This window comes from Lates calcarifer, linkage group LG11 (genome assembly GCF_001640805.2).
Source record: "Lates calcarifer isolate ASB-BC8 linkage group LG11, TLL_Latcal_v3, whole genome shotgun sequence".
NCBI lineage: Eukaryota > Metazoa > Chordata > Actinopteri > Centropomidae > Lates > Lates calcarifer.
The window spans coordinates 7341544-7361892 of NC_066843.1; the positions used below are offsets into that span (position 1 = coordinate 7341544).

The 20349-nt window shown below is 39.7% G+C and overlaps 4 protein-coding genes across 8 annotated transcripts in view; 1 reads left to right on the forward strand and 3 right to left on the reverse strand.

Annotated features, from left to right (window-relative positions):
• rhbdf1a (rhomboid 5 homolog 1a (Drosophila)) overlaps positions 1-2645 on the reverse strand; it is a 34262-nt gene extending 31617 nt beyond the window's left edge. The window contains exon 1 of the mRNA XM_018705004.2: positions 2539-2645. The gene's annotated coding sequence lies outside the window, so the exon portion shown is untranslated. The remainder of the gene's footprint in view (positions 1-2538) is intronic.
• A 1053-nt stretch (positions 2646-3698) lies between these two features.
• Positions 3699-6489, forward strand: mpg (N-methylpurine DNA glycosylase). Its single transcript, XM_018705029.2, has 3 exons — positions 3699-4398; positions 5045-5249; positions 5505-6489. The coding sequence occupies exons 1-3, from the start codon at positions 4123-4125 to the stop codon at positions 5975-5977; spliced, it is 954 nt and encodes a 317-aa protein (XP_018560545.1). The 5' UTR covers positions 3699-4122; the 3' UTR covers positions 5978-6489.
• Positions 6490-6665: 176 nt separating this feature from the next.
• nprl3 (NPR3-like, GATOR1 complex subunit) lies at positions 6666-17466 on the reverse strand. Of its 5 annotated transcripts, none has more exons than XM_018705017.2 (14): positions 17036-17466; positions 15904-15973; positions 14708-14746; positions 13820-13952; positions 12617-12691; positions 11533-11686; positions 11246-11327; positions 10666-10803; positions 9678-9834; positions 9122-9228; positions 8638-8767; positions 7812-8001; positions 7524-7716; positions 6666-7063 (listed from the first exon to the last, which is right to left on the reverse strand). In XM_018705017.2, the coding sequence occupies exons 1-14, from the start codon at positions 17229-17231 to the stop codon at positions 6898-6900; spliced, it is 1830 nt and encodes a 609-aa protein (XP_018560533.1). In that variant the 5' UTR covers positions 17232-17466; the 3' UTR covers positions 6666-6897. The 5 variants fall into 5 exon arrangements, with proteins under 5 accessions (XP_018560533.1, XP_018560540.1, XP_018560534.1 ...); XM_018705024.2 differs by having other exon boundaries at positions 17418-17440; XM_018705018.2 differs by lacking the exon at positions 14708-14746.
• A 794-nt stretch (positions 17467-18260) lies between these two features.
• On the reverse strand, positions 18261-19197 carry LOC108902969 (hemoglobin subunit beta-A). Its single transcript, XM_018705035.2, has 3 exons — positions 19029-19197; positions 18609-18831; positions 18261-18513 (listed from the first exon to the last, which is right to left on the reverse strand). The coding sequence occupies exons 1-3, from the start codon at positions 19118-19120 to the stop codon at positions 18382-18384; spliced, it is 447 nt and encodes a 148-aa protein (XP_018560551.1). The 5' UTR covers positions 19121-19197; the 3' UTR covers positions 18261-18381.
• Positions 19198-20349: the final 1152 nt, after the last annotated feature.

The following is a 20349-nucleotide window of genomic DNA, read 5'->3' on the forward strand; positions in this document are numbered from 1 at the left end:
CTCTGAACCCAACGCACAGCTCCAGTAACACATCACTAATTTTCTACCAACAGAACAGAACCATGTCTCCGGTCGAGATAAACAAAGGGAAAACTTTTAAATCCCAAGTGGTATATGCACATACTTACTGTAGTCCCTAACCTGTGTTTAAAATACTAAAAACTGTGGACATGACATCCTAGAGGTAAAAAAAACCAAAACCTTGGTTTCTCCATAAGCATGTCTCTGCTGTGCAGGTGTGTGAACAGGGTCTCATATGAAGTAATCCTCCTGCTCCCCCCTCTCCCAGTGAGAACCCAGCCACCTGTGCTGCGCACACACACACCACACCTCTGCAGCAGCAAACATGAATCATTAATTGTCACCAATTAATAATTAATCCTATCAAACACTGAGGATGCAGGCTACCAGGTCCTGCAAGTAATTGGCTTGGTAAGAAAGAAGCTTCTTTTCTTCAAGAGAACATTACTCGACACAGAAAAAATTGAAGTTAAAGGCTCTATATGAGCGGTTTCTTGAAAGCCAGTACTGAGGCTGATATCCAGTGTTTGTATTTGAAGTAGCTGAGAGCGGCAGCATCTAAAAAGCTGATCTTTCTGCTTTTTCTTGACATGGTCCACGGAAAAAAATGGCAAAAGATATAAAAGATGAAAGAAGAAAACAACTTTGAGGGCAGCAGTAGTTCATGGTGAAAAGGCCTCTGAAAGACCATGTAGACTATGACAATAGGACTGTTTACTGCCACACCTTGTAATGGACTGAGGATTGATAACACTAAAATCTGATAAAAAAAAAAATATATATATATATATATATATATATATGACCGTCATGTGAGTAATGAAAATTTCAGAACACCACAGGACAAGAGGTTATCTCAACAGCTCAAAAGCTATGACACAGTCCTGCTAATCGTCTGCTGAGTGTATTTACAACAGAGAGATGCAACAACAGGGGTGTTGTGATATACCAGCATTGATTATAACCTTGATATTTAAAAAATGAGATATTTATATTGTGTTAGTAATACACATATGATAATATCATGACCCTTTTGTTTCAGTTTGTCTGGTTTACACTATGCATTATTCTTTTTGTACAGATGCTGAAAGACTCTCTCCACTTCTCTACATTCATATTTTGAGTCCAATTCATTTGCCCCAAAACACACAATAAACAAATCTAAACATGGATTTGACTGAATTTTCTGTAGAATTCTTAGCAATATTAATTATGTAGTGAAAATCTGATATCTTGACAACCCTGTGCCACATTAAGTCTCACAGTTATAGCTGCAGTAGTGCCTACTGTGATTCATGCCACACTGAGGTAGGTAACTATTTGGAGTATTAACAATTAGGGGTGTGTACATGTTTTATTTAGTTTGACAAGAAGAGATCATTAAGAAATAGGAGCCAAACAAGGCTTTAAGAAAATAAATAAAATTTTGACACCTTCTGTAAAAAGCCAATTTACGCAGAGAAATCATTTGAATTTTCTAATGCAGTCAGTGAGTGAGAGAGCGCTGCTCTGGTGGAGCTGGCATTCAGACCTGAGGTATCATAAACAAGGCAGGAGAAAATAGTGACATTATTTTGGTAGGGCCATTTTAGTCATGTGTTTGATATAAAATTTTCATACAGCCAGATATAAACCAAAGATAGCAGTGCCAGTCTGTCGCTGTAGTGAAACTATATACAGTGCATGAATATATATTTACAGATTACTGTTAATGTTTCATTTCAATTCAATTACTGAACCTTACCAAAAATAATCAGAACCTTAATCAAAAACAAATGCTAGGAGTTACTTCCTTCCTAAACTCTGCATGATGAGAGGATATTATACCCAGCAGACCAACCCTTGTTCCTCACAGGATTCTCTGACTCATGGTGTAGTAAGATATTTTCAGTCTGCCTGCATTCTGCTCGTCCATCTGCACACACAGACGAGTCCTTGGCGTCCCTGCTCAGCGTCACTATCGCTGAGGTGGCTGCAGGAATTGAAAGCGATCCAGAAAGCAACATTACAGCCAAACTGTGGCTGCTGAAATTATCAGCGGCAGCAACAATGAAAACCGCCCGGCCCAGACCTCACCGTCGCTGCTGACAGCCAGTGGAAACACAGTCAAAGCAAACAATGGCCCTCACCAGTCCACCAGCCACGGCAAAGTCAACAACCCATGCCAGGACTCTTCTACTGAACGTGCTCAGCAGATTTCTGTCTGGCTCCTATCCTGGCTCAATAAGTCAGTCCAGGACTCTGTGTCCATAATTACTGTACTGTTTTTATCATGTGTTTCCAGTAGCGATACTCTGATCCCACAGAAAACAAATTTTCTCTTATGATCCTTGAAATCAAAACTAAAACAGTTCAGGAATTTAATTCTGGGAAGTTCTGCAATTTGTGTCGACACAAAAGGAGGCGATAAGAGGCAGCACAGAATAGGTTCAATGACATCCAATAACTAGCTATGTAAATATTTGAATAAGGAATTTTTATGGAACTTTTTTATGTCGATGCAGCGTATCAACTTACCCTCAGTCCAAGGACATGCACCCTTCACCTTTTTCTGCAATGCCACACATACACACATAAGGCTGCCACTTCAGGAGCATGCTGCACTTTCTGGCACCTCTCCAAAGATCAGACAGAGGCCTCTGTGGGGATAACAAGATTTTTTTAGTATTATTGCTCTCTGTGTTTGTATCTTTTCTTCTTTCAGATTTATCAACGACATTTACAGAAAAACTTCACAAAATACTTGAGTCACTAAATATAATACTTAGGTTAGTGTAACACTTATCATTAGCATAGTATTTTGAGAGCTTAAAGTGTAAATAAGAAATGACAATGTCTTTTCTTCCTCATTTACCAGGGAGCATTTTTCAACTACACAAGTTATGTTGCATAAAATATTGAAGTATTTGGCATTCATTATTACATGCAATGTAATCGGAATATGGAAATATACAATGTAAGTTAATATAATACATACTTGCACACTCTCAAAACCTGAAAACCTTGCATGTTTCTCGTGTGCAACTTTGTTGTTAGTGAAAGTAATCACATCACTAACAGAGTGCTTCTTCCAGATTAGATTATTGCAGACAGGGTGAACAAAAAAAGCACTGACCCAGCTGCAGAAGAAAACTCAGTCAGAGCACAAACACTTGCCAGAGTTAAAATGGGGATGTGTCAGAACTCATGCTGCAGCTGCACAAAGCTCAGGAGGATCTGGACAAAATGCAGCTTAAAACATTTGGAAAGGGGAAGGAAGACTCTTTTAAGGACTAGCAGTGATCAACAGCAAAATGATCATCCTGAAGTCGCTCTACAGTTCTTCCAGAACTCCAGCTACATCTATAAAATCTGTCACTTCAAATACCTATTCATTCACCCTCATTTACTTAACCATGCATCGGTCTATGCATCCATTCTTATATCAATCAGCGCATACAGTCGTGAGCTTTAGGGTCAGCGCCGTGCTTCCAAACAACAGCTCAGCAAACTTGTACTTCCTTCATGAAATTGTAGTCTGTAGCACGACCATGTCACACACTGTTAGTCTTCCAGAAAGCCACATGGGCCCACACAGTGCCTGGGGCTAATCTGGCGCTATCCACTTCCTGGGCACAGGCAGGCCTGAGCACACCGACTCTATTTATAACTTCTTATTAGAGGGGACTGTTTTCAAATGAGGCTGAGAAGATAAGACAGCAGCAGGAAAAGGTCACTGTTTGGGAGGGTTTTACGTATCAGCAAATTTAGTAGCTCTGTGCACCAGGAAGAAAACTTTGGATGGATGGATGGATGGACGATTTTGTGGAAGAAAAAACAATACATGGACCTTCCCTCTAGCAGCATTGAGAGAAAACCGTAACAGGAAACACTAAACTGCAACATAATCAATAGGTCAAACTCTGATTTCATATCCTCCAGGAAAAGGGTGCGCGGTTCCTTTAAGAGATTCAAAACAGTCATTTACTTCCTGTTTGCTGTGCTAGCTAAACGCACGCGAACTACTGACAAGACTCACATATATGATGAAGTAAATTGCTGAAAACGATATGAAGGTGGTGTTGTGTTTATAAAACAGTCGGTGGCGGCGTGGTAAAAGTGATGTGCGATAATATTATGGCAGGGAGGAAAAGAAAGATGCTAGCAATGCCGATAGCAGCAGCGGCACCTGAACAAGCAGTAAATAAACACAAAAACCAGACGGATGTGAAATTAAAGGTCCCTCTTGCCAAGCTGAAGAAGCCCATTGAAAAAAATGTGCAGAGTGCTGAGACGGAGCGAAGTCATTATTTCACCAAGACTGACCTGCAGCACAGACTGGGACAGGATTTCTTCAACCAGCCATGTATCAGTTTGGCCAAAGCGTTCCTCGGCAAGGTGAAGCTGCCGTCTCACCTGCATTTTATTTACATCTATTTATCTGTTTCTGCGAGCATTATAATGCTCTGTAGGGGATATGCTTGTAGTAAAGTTTGTGTCAGTGCATGTGGAGTATTCATAACCGAGGACAAGCGCCCGAGAAGAGACGCTGCCTCATCTGTGTTTAGTGCATGGATTTTATAAAGGGTCATTCCGTATCAAATCACACAGAATCCAGGAGAGAGGCTGCAGCACCGTGCCAGATTTTGTTCAAAGCTTTTCTACATTATGTTTTGGCTCCAAACCTAAGGCATGAAAAATATTTTTTTGTCCGATTCCAATGTTTTTATGTTTTTTGCCCTTGGTAGTTTTGAATTTATACACTGCTATAAACGCCTGACCTGGGAAGCCATGTTTGGGCATAAATATCTTTAAAAATATTAATCCTAGCCTCACTTTGTAGGATGGAAACACAAATTGTCTCAGTGTGACTGAACCATTAAAAGTTTGTACTGAATGGACTCCCAGAGCCCTTGGTCACATCTTCAAATGTTTGATTTTGTGAGCTTAACAGTCCAAAACCAAAAGATATTCAGTCTCAATTGTTGCCAATTACTTTTCTGACCAATCACAATGAAATATATCTTCTTCCTCGTCTCTGCAGGTGTTGGTCCGCAGGTGTGCAGATGGTGCTGAGCTGCGAGGGAGAATAGTGGAAACTGAGGCCTACCTGGGAGGGGAGGACCGAGCTTCACACTCAGCAGGAGGCAAACGCACAGAGAGGAACACAGCCATGTTCATGAAGCCAGGCACAATCTATGTGTATCCAATCTATGGCATCTACCTCTGCATGAATGTGTCTAGTGAAGGTAAAAGCAAAAAAGTAGAAATACCTGCCTCATGCTGTGTTCATTATGATAGCCATATGTGTCTGCTGATCTATGCAAACATAAAAAATGTTCTAAAACCTTTTTTGGGTCCAAGCATTTATCATTAATATGGCATTGAACCTATGCAGCCACACAGTGCCTTTTTGTCTTCTTTTGCCAGTGGGTAAAGGGCAAAAGGAAGGAGACAGACTGGAGCCTTGCTGACTGATGCATATTGTGTGCTGTTTGTCTCAGGGGAGGGTGCTGCCGTGCTGCTGCGCTCCCTTGAGCCCCTGCAGGGTCAGCCCATCATGAGGCAGCTGAGGACAGCCAGACGCAAAGAGGGAGCCCGAGAACTTAAGGACAAAGAGCTCTGCAACGGACCTTCCAAGCTGTGCCAGGCTCTAAACATACCCCGCTGTTTTGACCGTCGAGACCTGGCCTCAGACCCGGAGGTGTGGCTTGAGAGGGACCCCAGCGTGAATCCGGCAGAACCCTATGATATTGTGTCCGCACCACGCATTGGAATCGAGTCCCACGGCGAATGGGCCAAGAAGCCGTGGCGGTTTTATCTTCGCGGGCACCCTTGTGTTAGTGTTGTGAACAAAGAGGCAGAGAGACAGTCTGAGTCTGGAAATGTAATGAACGATTCAGGTCCCTCAGACAGTGTAGTGCAGTCTGACACAGGACAGCACAATGTCAAAAGGACTCAACAGGAATATTCCTGAAACTACTCTGCCATCTGTTCCCTTTGTAGGATTCACCATTTAGACAGAATAAACAAAGGATACACTACTTCTTACACATATGAAATGAATACTTTCTGAAATAATTCCACTATATTTTTTATCATTTCAGAAAGTCAATATGGTAGAATAACCTCCATGATTAGTTGAGAGTCTAAATTCTAATCTGCATAAATTACACAAAATGTTTCTCATCCCTTTTATGAGCTGCTGTCTTTTTCCACAAAGTGTATTTATGGTAACATCGTAGTGGAAAGTAATAGATTAGAACTTAAGGCAGCTCGACAAAGACTATTAAAAAAATCGGTTCTGAAATGTACCTTTACTCACAAGTTTCTTTCGTTCAGGTCTTCCATGTGTGTTTTTTAGTAAAGATTCATACTTGGGAAATTCTCCTCTCAGTGACTCAGTGATTTCACAGATGTTTGGAACCCTCTGCTTCCCTCAAAGCAAAAACAGCCTGTCTGATGTTTAGAGTCTTCCCTTTCTTTGCTGTCTTTCTCTCTCTCACCTCTGGGATTCATGAGAGGAGGTAGCTGGAGGTCTGGAATGATCATTACTCAGCATGCCCCTCTGCAGTCAGTACATATGATCTGACACATCTGCGATAGGGCACGCTGAACTTAAACCACTCGCTACAACAATCTTTCCAATATTAACACTTGAGGTGTTTTCTGGTATGTACAAAATAATTTAATATTGTAAACAAACATTTGGCTCATAAAGGACAAAACACTTTCTGCATTCTGTAAATCTGCACACACAGATGCAATCATTGCGTCAGTTCATTTTAAAACAACATTGTCGAGCAGAAGCAGTTAGCTGTGAGCACAGCAGGTTATTAATGCTCTCAAGCTGACATTTTTTCCAGTCGGTGAGAGCTGATAATCGTGTCTGTGCCACTACTCCATGGGTGACTGAAAGATTGAAATAATGGGATCCTCGTGGTTGGTCACCACAAGGACACTGCGGAACTTGTCAAACAGCGTCTTGAGTTGCGAGCGCCTCATGTTCTCATTGTACATAATCTCTTCCAGGTGGTGATGTCCCCGGAAATAGTGCAGCAGCCTGAAACCAGTCAACATAACAGGCAGAGAAATGGGTTGAGAGCTAGAGTTTTGCTGGATCATTAGCTGTGTAAATCAGCCATGAGACAGGACTTTCACAGCTCTGATGACATTTTTCACCCATTGCCTGATTGGTGAGCTTCCTAGACATATCGTATTTTAAACATACTTTCAGCTAAGAGCTGGCAAATTATCTCAACACTTGTCTCTCGAGCCAATAGCTCTAATTACATTTCTCAATATTCTGTCAATACAATTAAAAAAACTTTATTTTCCAAACCATTGCACAAATATCATCTTACTTCCTAAGAGACATTAAAGTAATTCATCACAAAATGAGTCACTGGATCCTCACTAAAACTCATCCCATCTGTTACTATGCCTAAAGGCAGAGAGCAATGGAGAGAAAGAGAAATGCTCTGCTAACAGAATACATGTCTGTTAGAGGCAGGCTTAATTACCTGGCAAACATCCGCAGATCTTCTGGATTTTGTGCAGCAGGGATGTTAAGAATAACCTGCCTCTCATGCTCTGACAGGCTGGCGAGCAGCGTCTCTGTCATCCTCTTGTTGAGTGGAGAGTCTCCACCAGGCAGCAGCTCTGCGCTGGAGTTGTCCATACTGGGACTGGTGAGGGTCATGTCATCACTGCTGGCTGCACGCAGGGAGCAGACAGAGGGTCAAAGATCACATTTTGACTGATACACCTGTAAGAGTAGAGGCAGGGAGGTGACCCGAGCAAGGACATACTTGGGGAACCGAAGCTGAGGGCACTAGGGGTGCTGAGACTGCGGCCTCCCACTCTGGCAGCCAGCGGAGGGTCTTCATCCTGCAGCCCAGGCTCGTCCTCGCCAGGCGGCACCAACAGGCAGACGTAAGTGTGTAGCTGGATCAGCAGGCGGCGCTGGAGCATCCATACAACCATCTGGATCAGCTGGGCCTGGTGAGGAGCAGAACATTACGTGCTGTGTTACAGCCAAGCATAGGAACAAGTGAGGCCGAACATGCTCATCTCCCTAACCAGGCCAAATATGTTTTAAATCAGCCATGGGTAACATACAAGCTCAAAATAGAGCCATGGCTCTGATCTTGTTCTCATAAAAAATGGAGGCTGCAGATGCTGGAGCTGATGTCCCTTTGCCATTCATAATTCATCCCTGATGCTCAAACAGCTCTGCCAAAACAAGATGGGTCAGAGATGGACACCAGATGGTCCTGTTCTTACAATACAGTGTCTAAATTTGCAGAAACAGACCAAAAGGTACTAGGGATATACCAGGAAACAATTATTTCACATCTGTTTGTGCTTAGTTTGTATAAAAATATCTGCTCTTGTCACACTCAATTAGTCTTACATCTAAAAGATGAACATTCTTTCATTAGAATTGTTTCCAAGTAGTTTCACTTTGTGCAGGTTCTAAGGGAAAGCCCTGATTCTTACATTCAAATCTGATTTTGATTTCACTAACACATGATGACAAAATAAAAACCAGGGGGGCTGTCACACTTTTTCAGTCCTTTGTGATATTATTGTTATAGCATTTATCATATTTTTGAACAGTTACAATAATCCTACCTCCTGTGCAGGAGCTTCCAGGGGGTTTCTGAACTCAGCCAGTGAGACAGGTAGTGAGAACTTGGCTAACATGGTGGGCAGATCATGACCAGGAAACTGCTGGGCAAAGTGCTCGGCCAGTGGTGAGTATCTGTCCGGGGAGAGACGGCACATGTTATTCTACAACACGCAGCTTTTCCATTAACACAGCTCCTCTGAATTCATTTTCCACAATGTTGTAAAGGAAAGTCTATTCAATGTCTGGTATACAGACAAGAAAATGACACGTGCTGCCAGTGGCCCAGTAGTAGTTCTGTCATAACACAGTCTGAGATGATTTAACAAGTAGCGGGCTATGGAAATCTGAATTTAATAATAATTTAGACATGTTTTTGAGACCAGTGTATATGAGGTAAAGGCATGGACGGGCGCTCAGCAATATAATGGTCCATTAGCTGTGCAGTAACCAGTACAGCCAATTGGCTCACACATATCACAGACTCACAGGCAGATGTTGGCGTGAGGAGACAGCATGTACACGTTGTTCTCGCACAGTGGGTAGATGATGATCGCTTTGCCCCAGTAAACCAAGTGGGCAGCTATTTGAAAGATCTGAGTGAGGAAATATTTTGCAAATAATATCACTGATGAAATAACAGTATCTAGACATATCAGCATCCAAACCACAAAATCAAAACATATCATTTCTTTCTACCCATGGAACTTTGATGTTGGTACATATATTGTCCACTAGGTGGCAGTAAGACACCATCAACACAGTAAATAGATCACAGACAAAAGACAGACAAAAAGTAGAATATGACTGTTGCACTTTTGCACCTTATTTTACATTTTCCCATTTAGAGAGATTATAGACTATGATTCACATCATATTATTTATGTAATACTTAAATTTGATGACATCTGTCACCTTTTGTGGAGTGTATTTGGGCAATAAGGGTTTTAAAATACAATAGTTGCTGGACTTTTTATATGTGAACGAGCTTAATGATTGTATGCAGCTATAAATAATTTAATGATAAAGATGAATGTATTGTAACCTGAAGTAAAGCCAGGTCAGCATCCTGGGCGAGCTGCTGCAGGTTTTTCACCGCTGAGCAGGTCTTAATGAGTCGCACCATGGCAGGGGAGCAGTCCAGAGGAAGCTGGCTCAGCAGTGCCTTCTCACTTTCCAGCAGCAGCAGGGCATGATAGGGTCTGAAGGAGCAAACAACATATGATACGGCTCCTGAATCAACAGACCCCCAAAGTCAAATGTAGTTCCAGTACAGAACAAGTAAGTAGATCTAAGAGCACAAACTGACTACTATTATTAAGCAAAAAATTAATCTGAGTAAACTACCTGTGCATATTTGATACAGCTTCAAAAGACAGAAATAAAAGAGAAATTGATTGTGACTCTGATGTAATTAAGCTAAAGAAACAGTAGGTGGCACTATGGCCCACAGAAAACTACATGGCTTTCTCTGACATTCAAACAGTAAGTCAACACTGGAGCTCGCAAAATACACAACCCTTAATATGCTATTATTTGCTAATATTTCTTGTTAAACAAATCAACCCGTGGGTCAACGGTGTATCCAACATCATACAGCAGTTTAAGGACTCTAACAATCCTTCAATATTTAATGGTCTATCCAGGCTGTCTGACTAAATCTAAGGGTCTGTTAGGGTCATGAGTTTATCACCTCTTACTGCTCTTTTTCCTCAACCAGATAATTCTGTATGACTTGCAGCCAAAGTCAGATTAGCAGATTAACACTACAGCGCTGTATTTGTGGGCATGTGTTTGTACTGTGAGAAGGGGATAGTTGGGTGGAGCATTGGTGGTTAGTTGTGATACACCATTTTTAGAATCATAGTCCATCACAGCTGACTGGGGTGTTGCCAGAAGTGTAATTATAAGAGAGAGTAGGAGCTGGTGTTTGCGCTCTATGATTTTACTGTAAACAAGTTACTCTTCTACAGATCAAATATAAAGATTAAGTACAAAAACAAATGTACTGTTAATATAAAATACAAACACACCTTATAGCCTTAAGGCTGCGCTCTAATGCCTCTGGGGGGATATGGTTGCCACCAATCCTGTGGATCTTGTGTGGTAAACAGAAACTCACCTCCAGCCAGTTGTTAATATGTAGTCGCACCACACCAGTCGTACATAGACTGACAAAAGAGTAATATCATCATTAATACTGACGCTAAATAAATCAGCTGCTGTTTTTTTTCCTTTGCAGAGTAGATGTAAAAAATTAAAAATAAAGCTATATGAATGAATGTGAAAGAAAATATAATATCATTTCCTGGTGTACAAAAAATGAATTGTGAAACCATCAGAAATTGAATTTTTAAAACTTGTGCAATCAATCAATACACAAAAAACACACTGCCATTTTAAAATACCCAATGACACTGTGGATGAATGGCAGTTATCAGGGTACGAACATCACAGTTGCCAGGCAGATATTGAGCACACATGACTGAGCACTTCTAGCACTATCTCAGCTGTATCATCAGTAAACATCAGTATCAAAGTCAGCTACATATATTGTGCATGGTAAGAAAAAAGAGAAAAATAAAATAAAAACAAACATCAATCATCACACACCTGTCATAAGCCTCCTTCAGGTCCCTGGCTAGCTTACACTTGGGAAGAATTTGTCTAAATGGAGACTGGGGGCTTCCATCCGCTGGCATCAGGAAAAACAGAGAAGACTGTCAGAAAATACTCTCATATCTAAACCTGAGTGGGTAAACAATAACACATCATCATAACGTCATAATAAAATTGACAAGCTACTTTTTTCTACAATAAATATGGCATAATTTACAATACAAACTGAAATGCTATAGTTTTACTGAGACTCAGCAGTAAATTTGCGTGAGTTATCTCACTCTCTGTCATGGTGGTGATCTCCTCCTGGACGGCAAGCATCAGTTTGGCTTCTCTGGTCAGGTACTGGCAGCGCCGCTCCTCGTGCTGCAGAGCTATGGCGATGCGGCGCGACAGGTTGTGCATGCAGCTGATGACAGAGGGGTCAGCATTCGCCTGTAGATGTCGAAGACGAGAGGGAGCAAATAATAACTCAATGATTACATGTTACACTACATTTACAACATCAGTGCTTTCATTTGCAGCTCAGCTAACATTCATGTCAAACATTACCAATCTGTCAACTGACAATCATGTACAGGCCTTTAATATTTAATGACTTTTGAGCTCCTTTATGTGATGTAAAGATCTTCACTTCAACATAGCTTAACTTGGGCTACATATCTAATCATATATTTAAACACAAAGTTTTTTTTATGTAATCCAATACCAACGCCTCAACTCTGTTGTTAATAAACAAAGATAATCACTATGACTGGGAATGTAGAATAACATAAAATGATTTTCCTGGCGTACAAATTTGAACCATTACCATTACAACAGTTAAATCTTGGAAAATTGTTGAAACAAGTCAATGGAACTGTTATTCTTATTGATGTTGCCAGGGTGCAACCACCAGTCGCTGGGCAGACCTCACTGACAAAACATGAGTGGGCAAATTTTCACCCCATCTCAGCTTTACTGGTAACAGTGACTCAGCATGGGCAGGAACAAGCTGTGCCTTGTTGGGTAGCATGATTCAGCATAAATAAACTGGTCCCTCCTCCCCCTGAGTTCTCATGCTCTCAAAGATAGAGCATACTGGAATATTATCACTCATACACACCCCTCTGATTCACAGAAAACACAAAATATATGTGTCCCACCCACAGTCAGCTGAATTAACTGTGTTTTCATTAAAAATAATAATGTCTATTTAAGTTGTAATATTACAATATTAATATTTATACTGAACTGACAGGGCAAAAGGCAGTTTTCCTTGCTCTTCGGTACCAAATACACAAACCATATCAAATCACTATAATGTCAACAATTACCACTAAAGATGTATTTTGTAAGTTTGTAAGTATGTAAGTTTTTTCATACCCTTAGTGCAAACACCACATTAAACAAGATCATTGTGGGCATCTCTCTCTTAGGTGAAGGATCTGTTTTAGAAACCTAGAGGGAAAGAAGACATATTTCTAAATGACATATAATGTTAACAATGACATGAGCAAAAAGCAAATCTATAGCATACACATTAATATCCTATGGATAAAGTATGGTACAGTTCAATTCACAAATGCACTCAGTCTGCAGTTTATTTATTGTAAACTAATATGATACATGATATATATGATATGATATGATATTAACCTTAATGAAGGTTATAATGTTCAGAGGCATTTCTAGTGTTCAACCTAACCTCATTGATTTAAATGGGGTGGACAAAATAACACCTGTCCATATTTTACAATACAGTTCAACAGCACCACAAAATGCAGCCCTCAAAATGACAACAAAGTTGAATTAATGCCTAAGTAAAAGAAACAATTGCAACGCAAACTGAAAACTTTATATTATAACCTTCAAAAAGGGAAGATTCATTGCAGGACTGTTTTATTAGACTACATTAGTTTTAGCAAACTGAGAGGACAGCACAAGGGCAATCATAAAACCTGCATGGATAATTAAGTAAAGGGATGGAAACAATAAAAGCTACACTTGTACAACAGTACTACCATACATCAACCTTTGTAAAACCTGAAAGTTCAGGATTTCTTGAGACTGTGTCAGATAAGATCTCTATGATAATTTTCAATCAAGCTGTAAGTTATCCCTGGTATTCTAAAAACAAAGTATGTCACTGAACTACACTGTTTTCACATGTTCTTGTCATTGTCTCCTCCCCTGTGAAATACATTCATCTCAGACTAAGAAAAACATTGTCAGTAGGGGGCGCTGTTGGCATAAAAGATTACATACATTTAAAGGATTGTGGCAAAACGAAAAATGGCCTTACAGCCTCATCAAAGCCAGATGGCAAGACACATAATTATTATAACAATAATATCAAAAGAATTACAAGGCATTGTCCACTATCACTTTCTAAACAGGTACTGAAAAACACACATCACTTCTATTTACAACTTTACAAAGTAGAGATTCTCTAAACACTGTATCCCAGTACAACATATATATTCAAACTACTTTGAATCCATGATAACATGTTTATTTTCCTAAGAATGGAAACAAGCATTACAAGAATTACTCTACATCTTTTCATTAAGCTTCACTTGTTCTTACCTGAATGATGGGAGGATGCTGAAGCAGAGTAGGGTGACCCACGAATCGAACGTTGTCTATCTTCAGCTCAAACTTCTTCCCACACATGTCAGACTTGGTGGCCAGGATGGTTGCGAGGATGATGTCAGAGAACCTTAAAAAGAAGGAAGAACAGATTCAATAAGAAAGTGCGCAAGGTTGGAGGAGAAGTTACAGCACAGAAACGGCTGGGAGCAAGTGAGAACATTTAAATTAGCTCAGCTTGTTTTATATTTTTCACATTCCTGTCTATGAGAGGGGTTGCGTTAATCAGATGCATCTGCCTGTAATATAATTCAACAATCAGAGTAGAAATTAAACAAAAAAGCTTGTGTGGCTACTGGAGAGGAGAAAAGAAGAAGAGGTCTCCTTGCAGAAAAAAGTGAAGTCGCTGTATGAATGAAGAATGTGAAAAGACTCATGCTGGTTTGACTTAAGTAACTCATGCTGAGATCAAAGGGATAAAAAAAAATCAAGCCGTTAACTTCCAGTAAAAAAATTAAACACGCTGTGGACTTACCCCACCAATACAATTTGAAAATAATGTGTTGAAGTTGCTTTATTGTAGTTTGCATTTGCAGTTTGTGTTATAAAACTAGATGTAATATAATCAATATTAATTACATTTTATTTCATATTTAATTATATTTTTTTCCCCAAAAAGGCACACTGTACAGAGGAAAACAACACTGAAATCTCAAATTAAGTAAACACTGATTCACTGGATCTGCTACAGATAATTTACAAGGATTTTTTTTTAAGATTAGGGTTGGGGATCCATATAGGACACAAAATAGGAAAGAAGGGGAATAAAAAAAGACAGGGGTGATCTAAGCGAAGGAAAGGTGGTTTAGAATGATTTGGTCTTACCCTGCTACCAACTGTTCGTCAGTTAGTGGAGATTGTTCTCTGAAATGGGAATTGGGCCATAAAAAAGAAGAAAAAAAGCAAACAAAAGGGAAAATGCAACACACAGTTGGGCTGAATGCATAAAATGGACATCAAAACATGATACTATGATGTGAAACTGCTGGTCTGCACGTTGATGCAAGCAAATTACCAGTTGATCCTATCTAAGTGTTAATATCTTTAATGCTGACAAATTTCAATCTTTAGGCAGAAATGTGAGCTTAAATGTCTGCCTGAGGCTGTCATCAAGGCAACTAAAACTGAAACATTACTCAGAGACAGTGAAATTAGTAAAAACTCTTGATGAAAGGTTATATATATACACCATAAAAGCCTGTTTGAAATGGAGCCAGTTGCAAAACAACAAACAACAACAATACAGCAAAAGAAAAAAAAGATTTCATGATGTTGTGCCAGTTTCATCTGATTATTTTACTGTGGCTGCTTTTCACCCAGCCAACAACTGACCAGCATTACCATCTGTAGTGACGCTGATCTGAACAACAGACAAGACTGAAAGGCTTTCTGTCTAGACACTTCTGTATTTTACAGGAACAGACATCAACATCATCACGTGTGCAAACCACAACCAGTCCTGACAGATCAGGAATAGCAGAGAGGAAAAACTCTTGAGTGCTCCACTTTGTCTGCACTGTGGACCACTCCTTCTTCTTTCCCTCAGTGGATGGAACAAAAAAACAATGAAAAGGACAGCTTCTTGTCCCAGCACCCAAATTTAGCCTGATATGTATAAACACTGTATGAACATGTTTATATAGAGACAATCTATGCTCATTCAAATAAGTGAGCAATCTCAAACAGCAGGTTGGGCTATGATGAAGTTTAAACACATGATAAAGTGATAAAGTTACATACTAAAGTACCACCTGTGCAGGATTTTGTTTCATTTCTTAAAATTAATTCTGAGGAGTTCGATCCTCAACCACATAGATTAAAATAACCATGGATGAGGTGCTCAATACTTCATGAAAAAAACAATGAGTCTTTCAGGAGGAAAAAAACATGAAGGAGGAAAAAGATAATGAGAGTAAGAAGCTCGTGTGGATCTCAGAATTGGGCTGTATATCCACCTACAGTCAGTTTTATTATAATAGATGTATAAATCCATTAATGTCAATTTAAAGACCAAAAAATACCTTGAATCACCATCCTGATCTTCAAGACCATCCCCGGTTGTGTTCAGTGCATATGGACTTCGTTGTTTTGCTTGAGGACAGAAACAAGAATATTAGTTTAGATGCTTATACCAATTGAGGAAAAAAAACACATTAGGTCCAGTTAAGAAATACAATAAACAGAATAAACACATGAAAGTGGTGTTACACAAACTCAGTGCTCTTGAACAGTATGAACTGTAACCTCACTAAGTCACTGTCAGACCTCAGACACACTAGTTGGTATTCAGCTAGTGACTGCTTTACTTAATTGTGTTTCATAGGGTGTGAACAAAGTAATAAGTAGACCAAAAAGGACACTAAGTTTGATGATTTCAATTTAATTTTAAACACTTTAAATTCTTATCCATCATTTAAAAACTTATAATCAGCCTTGCAGCATGGCTATAATCCCAAACATACAGCCAGAGTCATAAGTACTGTCTTCAAAAACAAGGAGCAACGAGTCCTGCAGCAAGTGGTCTGGCACCCTAACAGACCTGACCTCAAAATCATGGACTTAGTCTGGGATCACATGAAGAGACTGAGACAAACTAAATCCACAGAGGAACTGTGGCAAGTCCTCCAAGATGCTAGAACAACCTACCTGTAAAGTACCTTGAAAAATAGTGTGCAAATAAGAGAATTGAGTAAAGAGTGGTCACACCAACATTAATTTGATTTTGTTTTTCCGTCTGCTTTTACTTTTAATATCTAAAACATTTGCATGGTACAAGTCATACTAAACTCGAACAATCGCAACTGTAGAAGAAAGAAAGAAAGAACGAACCAGGAACTCAGTTTCAAAAGGAGGAACAGATGGACACAAATAGACGATATCAGCTCATTTGCTTAAAAGCTAAAACTGTGGGCTCACAGGTTACAGTCACAGGCAAATCTGATCATTGTAAGCATTACAGAGACAATATCTATTTTTGGCCTAATGTATTGGACTGGATTATATCGTGTGGTATTTATTACCATGTCCAGCCACTGTAAATGTGTAATAAATGAAAGTAACACCTTGGAGGCTTTGGTTTACCTGAATAACGGGTAGAAGATTAATTGTGATTGACTATAATAAGTCTATGGTGGATGCTAATGCTACGCCTACCTGTCAGAGATGACGGACATACAGGCACTCTTTGGAAAGGGTATCGAAAGAGTAGTCTGTTCCCTCGGCTGCCAGAGCTAACCAGTATGACGCTAATGGGGCTGGTTTTATCTCCAGTTTTGTACACGCTCTTTTGTGACTGACTGTACATGGATTTACGGTCATCTGGTAACCCGGCTGATGGGTTGAGCATCATGTTAGCATTCTAGCTAACTTTGCGTTAGCCGCGACGCAATAAACTCGGTGTCTGCGACCAAACAGTGGACGTTAGCGTGTCGCAGGTGAAGCTCGTATTAATGTTTACCACACACAGACGCCAACCCTGGACAAATTACAGTTTACTAGTTTTAACTTTGAAGCCTGGCTAGCAAACTCTCCCTACCGAGTATCCACGGACTGTTGTGATTGTTTTGTGTCACCTTGAAAATGTTCGGCTGGGAACACAGACGGCGGCTGCAGCAATCCCCCACATGTTAGAGAAAGAAAGTCTCATAAAGATGATATGTAGGTCATAAAAATAAGGCAAAATGTCCCTACTATTATGGAAGATCAATATATAATAATAATAAATTAATACGATTTTAGGAGAGATTAAACGTGACAACAAATCACAGATTACTACTTTAGATACTTTACTACTACTATTTTCCGTGTTACATTATATCCGCTAGATGGCGCTTTGACTGACTGAGGTTGGTGAGCAATACTGTTTATGAAAAACTAATTACTACTGACACTGCGTGTATTGCAGGGAATAGTTAAACAATTTTCAGTCGTCGCCCTCATGAGACAGTATTTTGATGCAGTGTTATCATTAATTTCAGATGGCCGCACCCATTTATATCAAACTGCACGTTTTTAAAGAAACCAAAATAAACGGTCAGTCCAACATTTTTCCTCAAGTTATGGCCTAATAGATAGAAAATAATTTATTTACTACTGAGCTACTCAACAATGAGGCCTGTCTTCTCAATTGGTTCATCAAAAGTTCATCTCTCCAAATCCTGGATTAACCAAATCTAACCTTGTGTGGGAGCACTCTAGCTGTTACTGTGGGCTCATAAAGACAGAGATCAGGAGGCTTAGTCACTATAAAAATGACACAGTTATAGCAGATTATTTGTTGGCTGTTCGACTTAATTTATGCAAATCGTTTAATTAGATATCGGCACTGAGGAAAAACAAATACTACCCAAACGTTAACAAATGATCGCACAGAGAGAGGTGTATTTAATTTGAGTTTTATTTAGTGCATTAGGCAACAGCTTCACTGCAGTGGGTGAGACATTTTGGAAACATTTGTAGGACTGTTGCACATTATTTGACTGTGAAGTACATCTCCAGATTTAGTGGTACTGTCTGCCCAGGGCAGAGACGACCACAGCCAGGAACTTCTGCCAGGCCTCCTGGACATCAGCGGTGAACACAGAGGGGCCAAACTTGGCAGCCACACACACACTGATGACCTCAGCAAGAACCTAAAACGAGGAAAACAACAGATATGGATTGCCTGAAGGGAACTAATCACTCAGATCCACTCATGAAAGAGGAGATCAGCAGATCGGTCACATACCCTGAAGTTATCAGGATCCACATGGAGCTTCTCAGAGTGCATCACACTCAGCCTGGTGTAAGTGTTCTTGATGTCGTCCATGTTCTTCACGGCATTTTCCAGCCCACCCATCACCGTCTTACCGTGCTGGGCCACCTTGGCGTTTCCGAGGATGGCGGCGTTGGTGGACAGGTTGCCAAATGATGCGAAGTGTCTCTGGGTCCATGGATATACAATCAGAAGCCTGGAATGACACGAGTCATAAGGACACGTGAGTAAAGGTTCCCAAAGGGACAACAAAACAACGAGCCACTATAATAACAAGGAGGGTATTATAATAATCATTATCATAATATATTGAGATCCCACCGAAAAACATATAAAACAATAATATTACATAACACGTAAATTTGTGTCTGTGAATAGAAAAAGATAGGTCACCTGGCCAGGGCCTGGGGTCCAATTTCAGCCACATCGATCTTTCCCCATAGGGAGGTGATGGCGGCGCGCTCAGCATCTGTCCACTTCACCATGTTGACGACTTAAGGTTTTCTCGAGCTTTTTTGAGTTAAAAAAATCTCTGATCACAAACCTCTAGCCAAGGCCACTCTTCTGGAGGTTTTTATTAATTACTCAATGCCACACCTCTCGGCCCTGGAGGCATCTGATTGGCCAGAGTCGACGAGAAGATGGGTTGTTACCTGTAATTTGATAGAGGCCACTGCTGGAAAAAACTGATTAGAACAAAATGCAGATTATCGCCAAAACTGATAAACTGTTGTGAGACATTATGAAGTCAAAATAAAATATATAAATAAAACTGTGATATTACATTTTCCAAGGTGAAGTTGGTGAGGGTTAAAGTTGAAGTTTTTGCATCAGTTCTTAAATGTTTATTCTCGGCATTAGAATTAATGGCTGCCTTTAAATGTACATTAATAATGTTATACTGCAGAATCTCGTTTGCCCTCTTCTTTAGATTAAAACACATTATTTTCAACTGTATTTATTTGAGGAAAGTGTTCCTAATTTCTATTATTTTCATGACTAATTCCTTGATTTTGCATTTGTTTGTTTGTTTGCAATATTTTCAATATTTGCAATAGTGATTTAGTGTTGTTTTATAAAATGTTTGCATCACTTTATCACCAGAGCTTTACCTAGTCAAAAACAAAACCTATGTAAATTAGTCAGCAGAGCTGTACACACTGCCTATTAAGTGCAAACTCTTTAGTCTTCTGTCTTACTGACTGATTGTAAAGCATTTAAAGTTTGTTCAACTTAGAAATGTTAAGTTCCCCTGCTGTCTCAAAAATGTTAGTAAACTAAAGGTTAAAGTATTAGTTCAAAGTAGTTTTAGGAGATATTACATTGACACACCTACTGTCCTTTACATTTTCCAGTTTATAGACTCAGTGTTTCATTCATAGGCCACAACTGCAGTTTTTGGAGCCATTTTGCACCAGAGTCAGTGCAATAACAATAGATGAGGTTGCTCCCACTGACTTTGTTAAATGTTAGGTGTACAGAGATAGGTACTTAATTTAATACAAACCTTCATTGTGGTTAGTTTTGTTTTTATCATTAAGAAAAGTAACAACTTAAGTAACACAACTTAGTTCTTCAAACTACAAACAAGGAGACTCTCTGGAGAGTTTTACCTCAACAGAACAAGCAGTTAAGTCTACTAAAGGGCTAATTTAAAAAAAAAAAAAAGTAAATAGTAAATTTAATGAGTTGAGTGAACTCTCAACAGTTCATT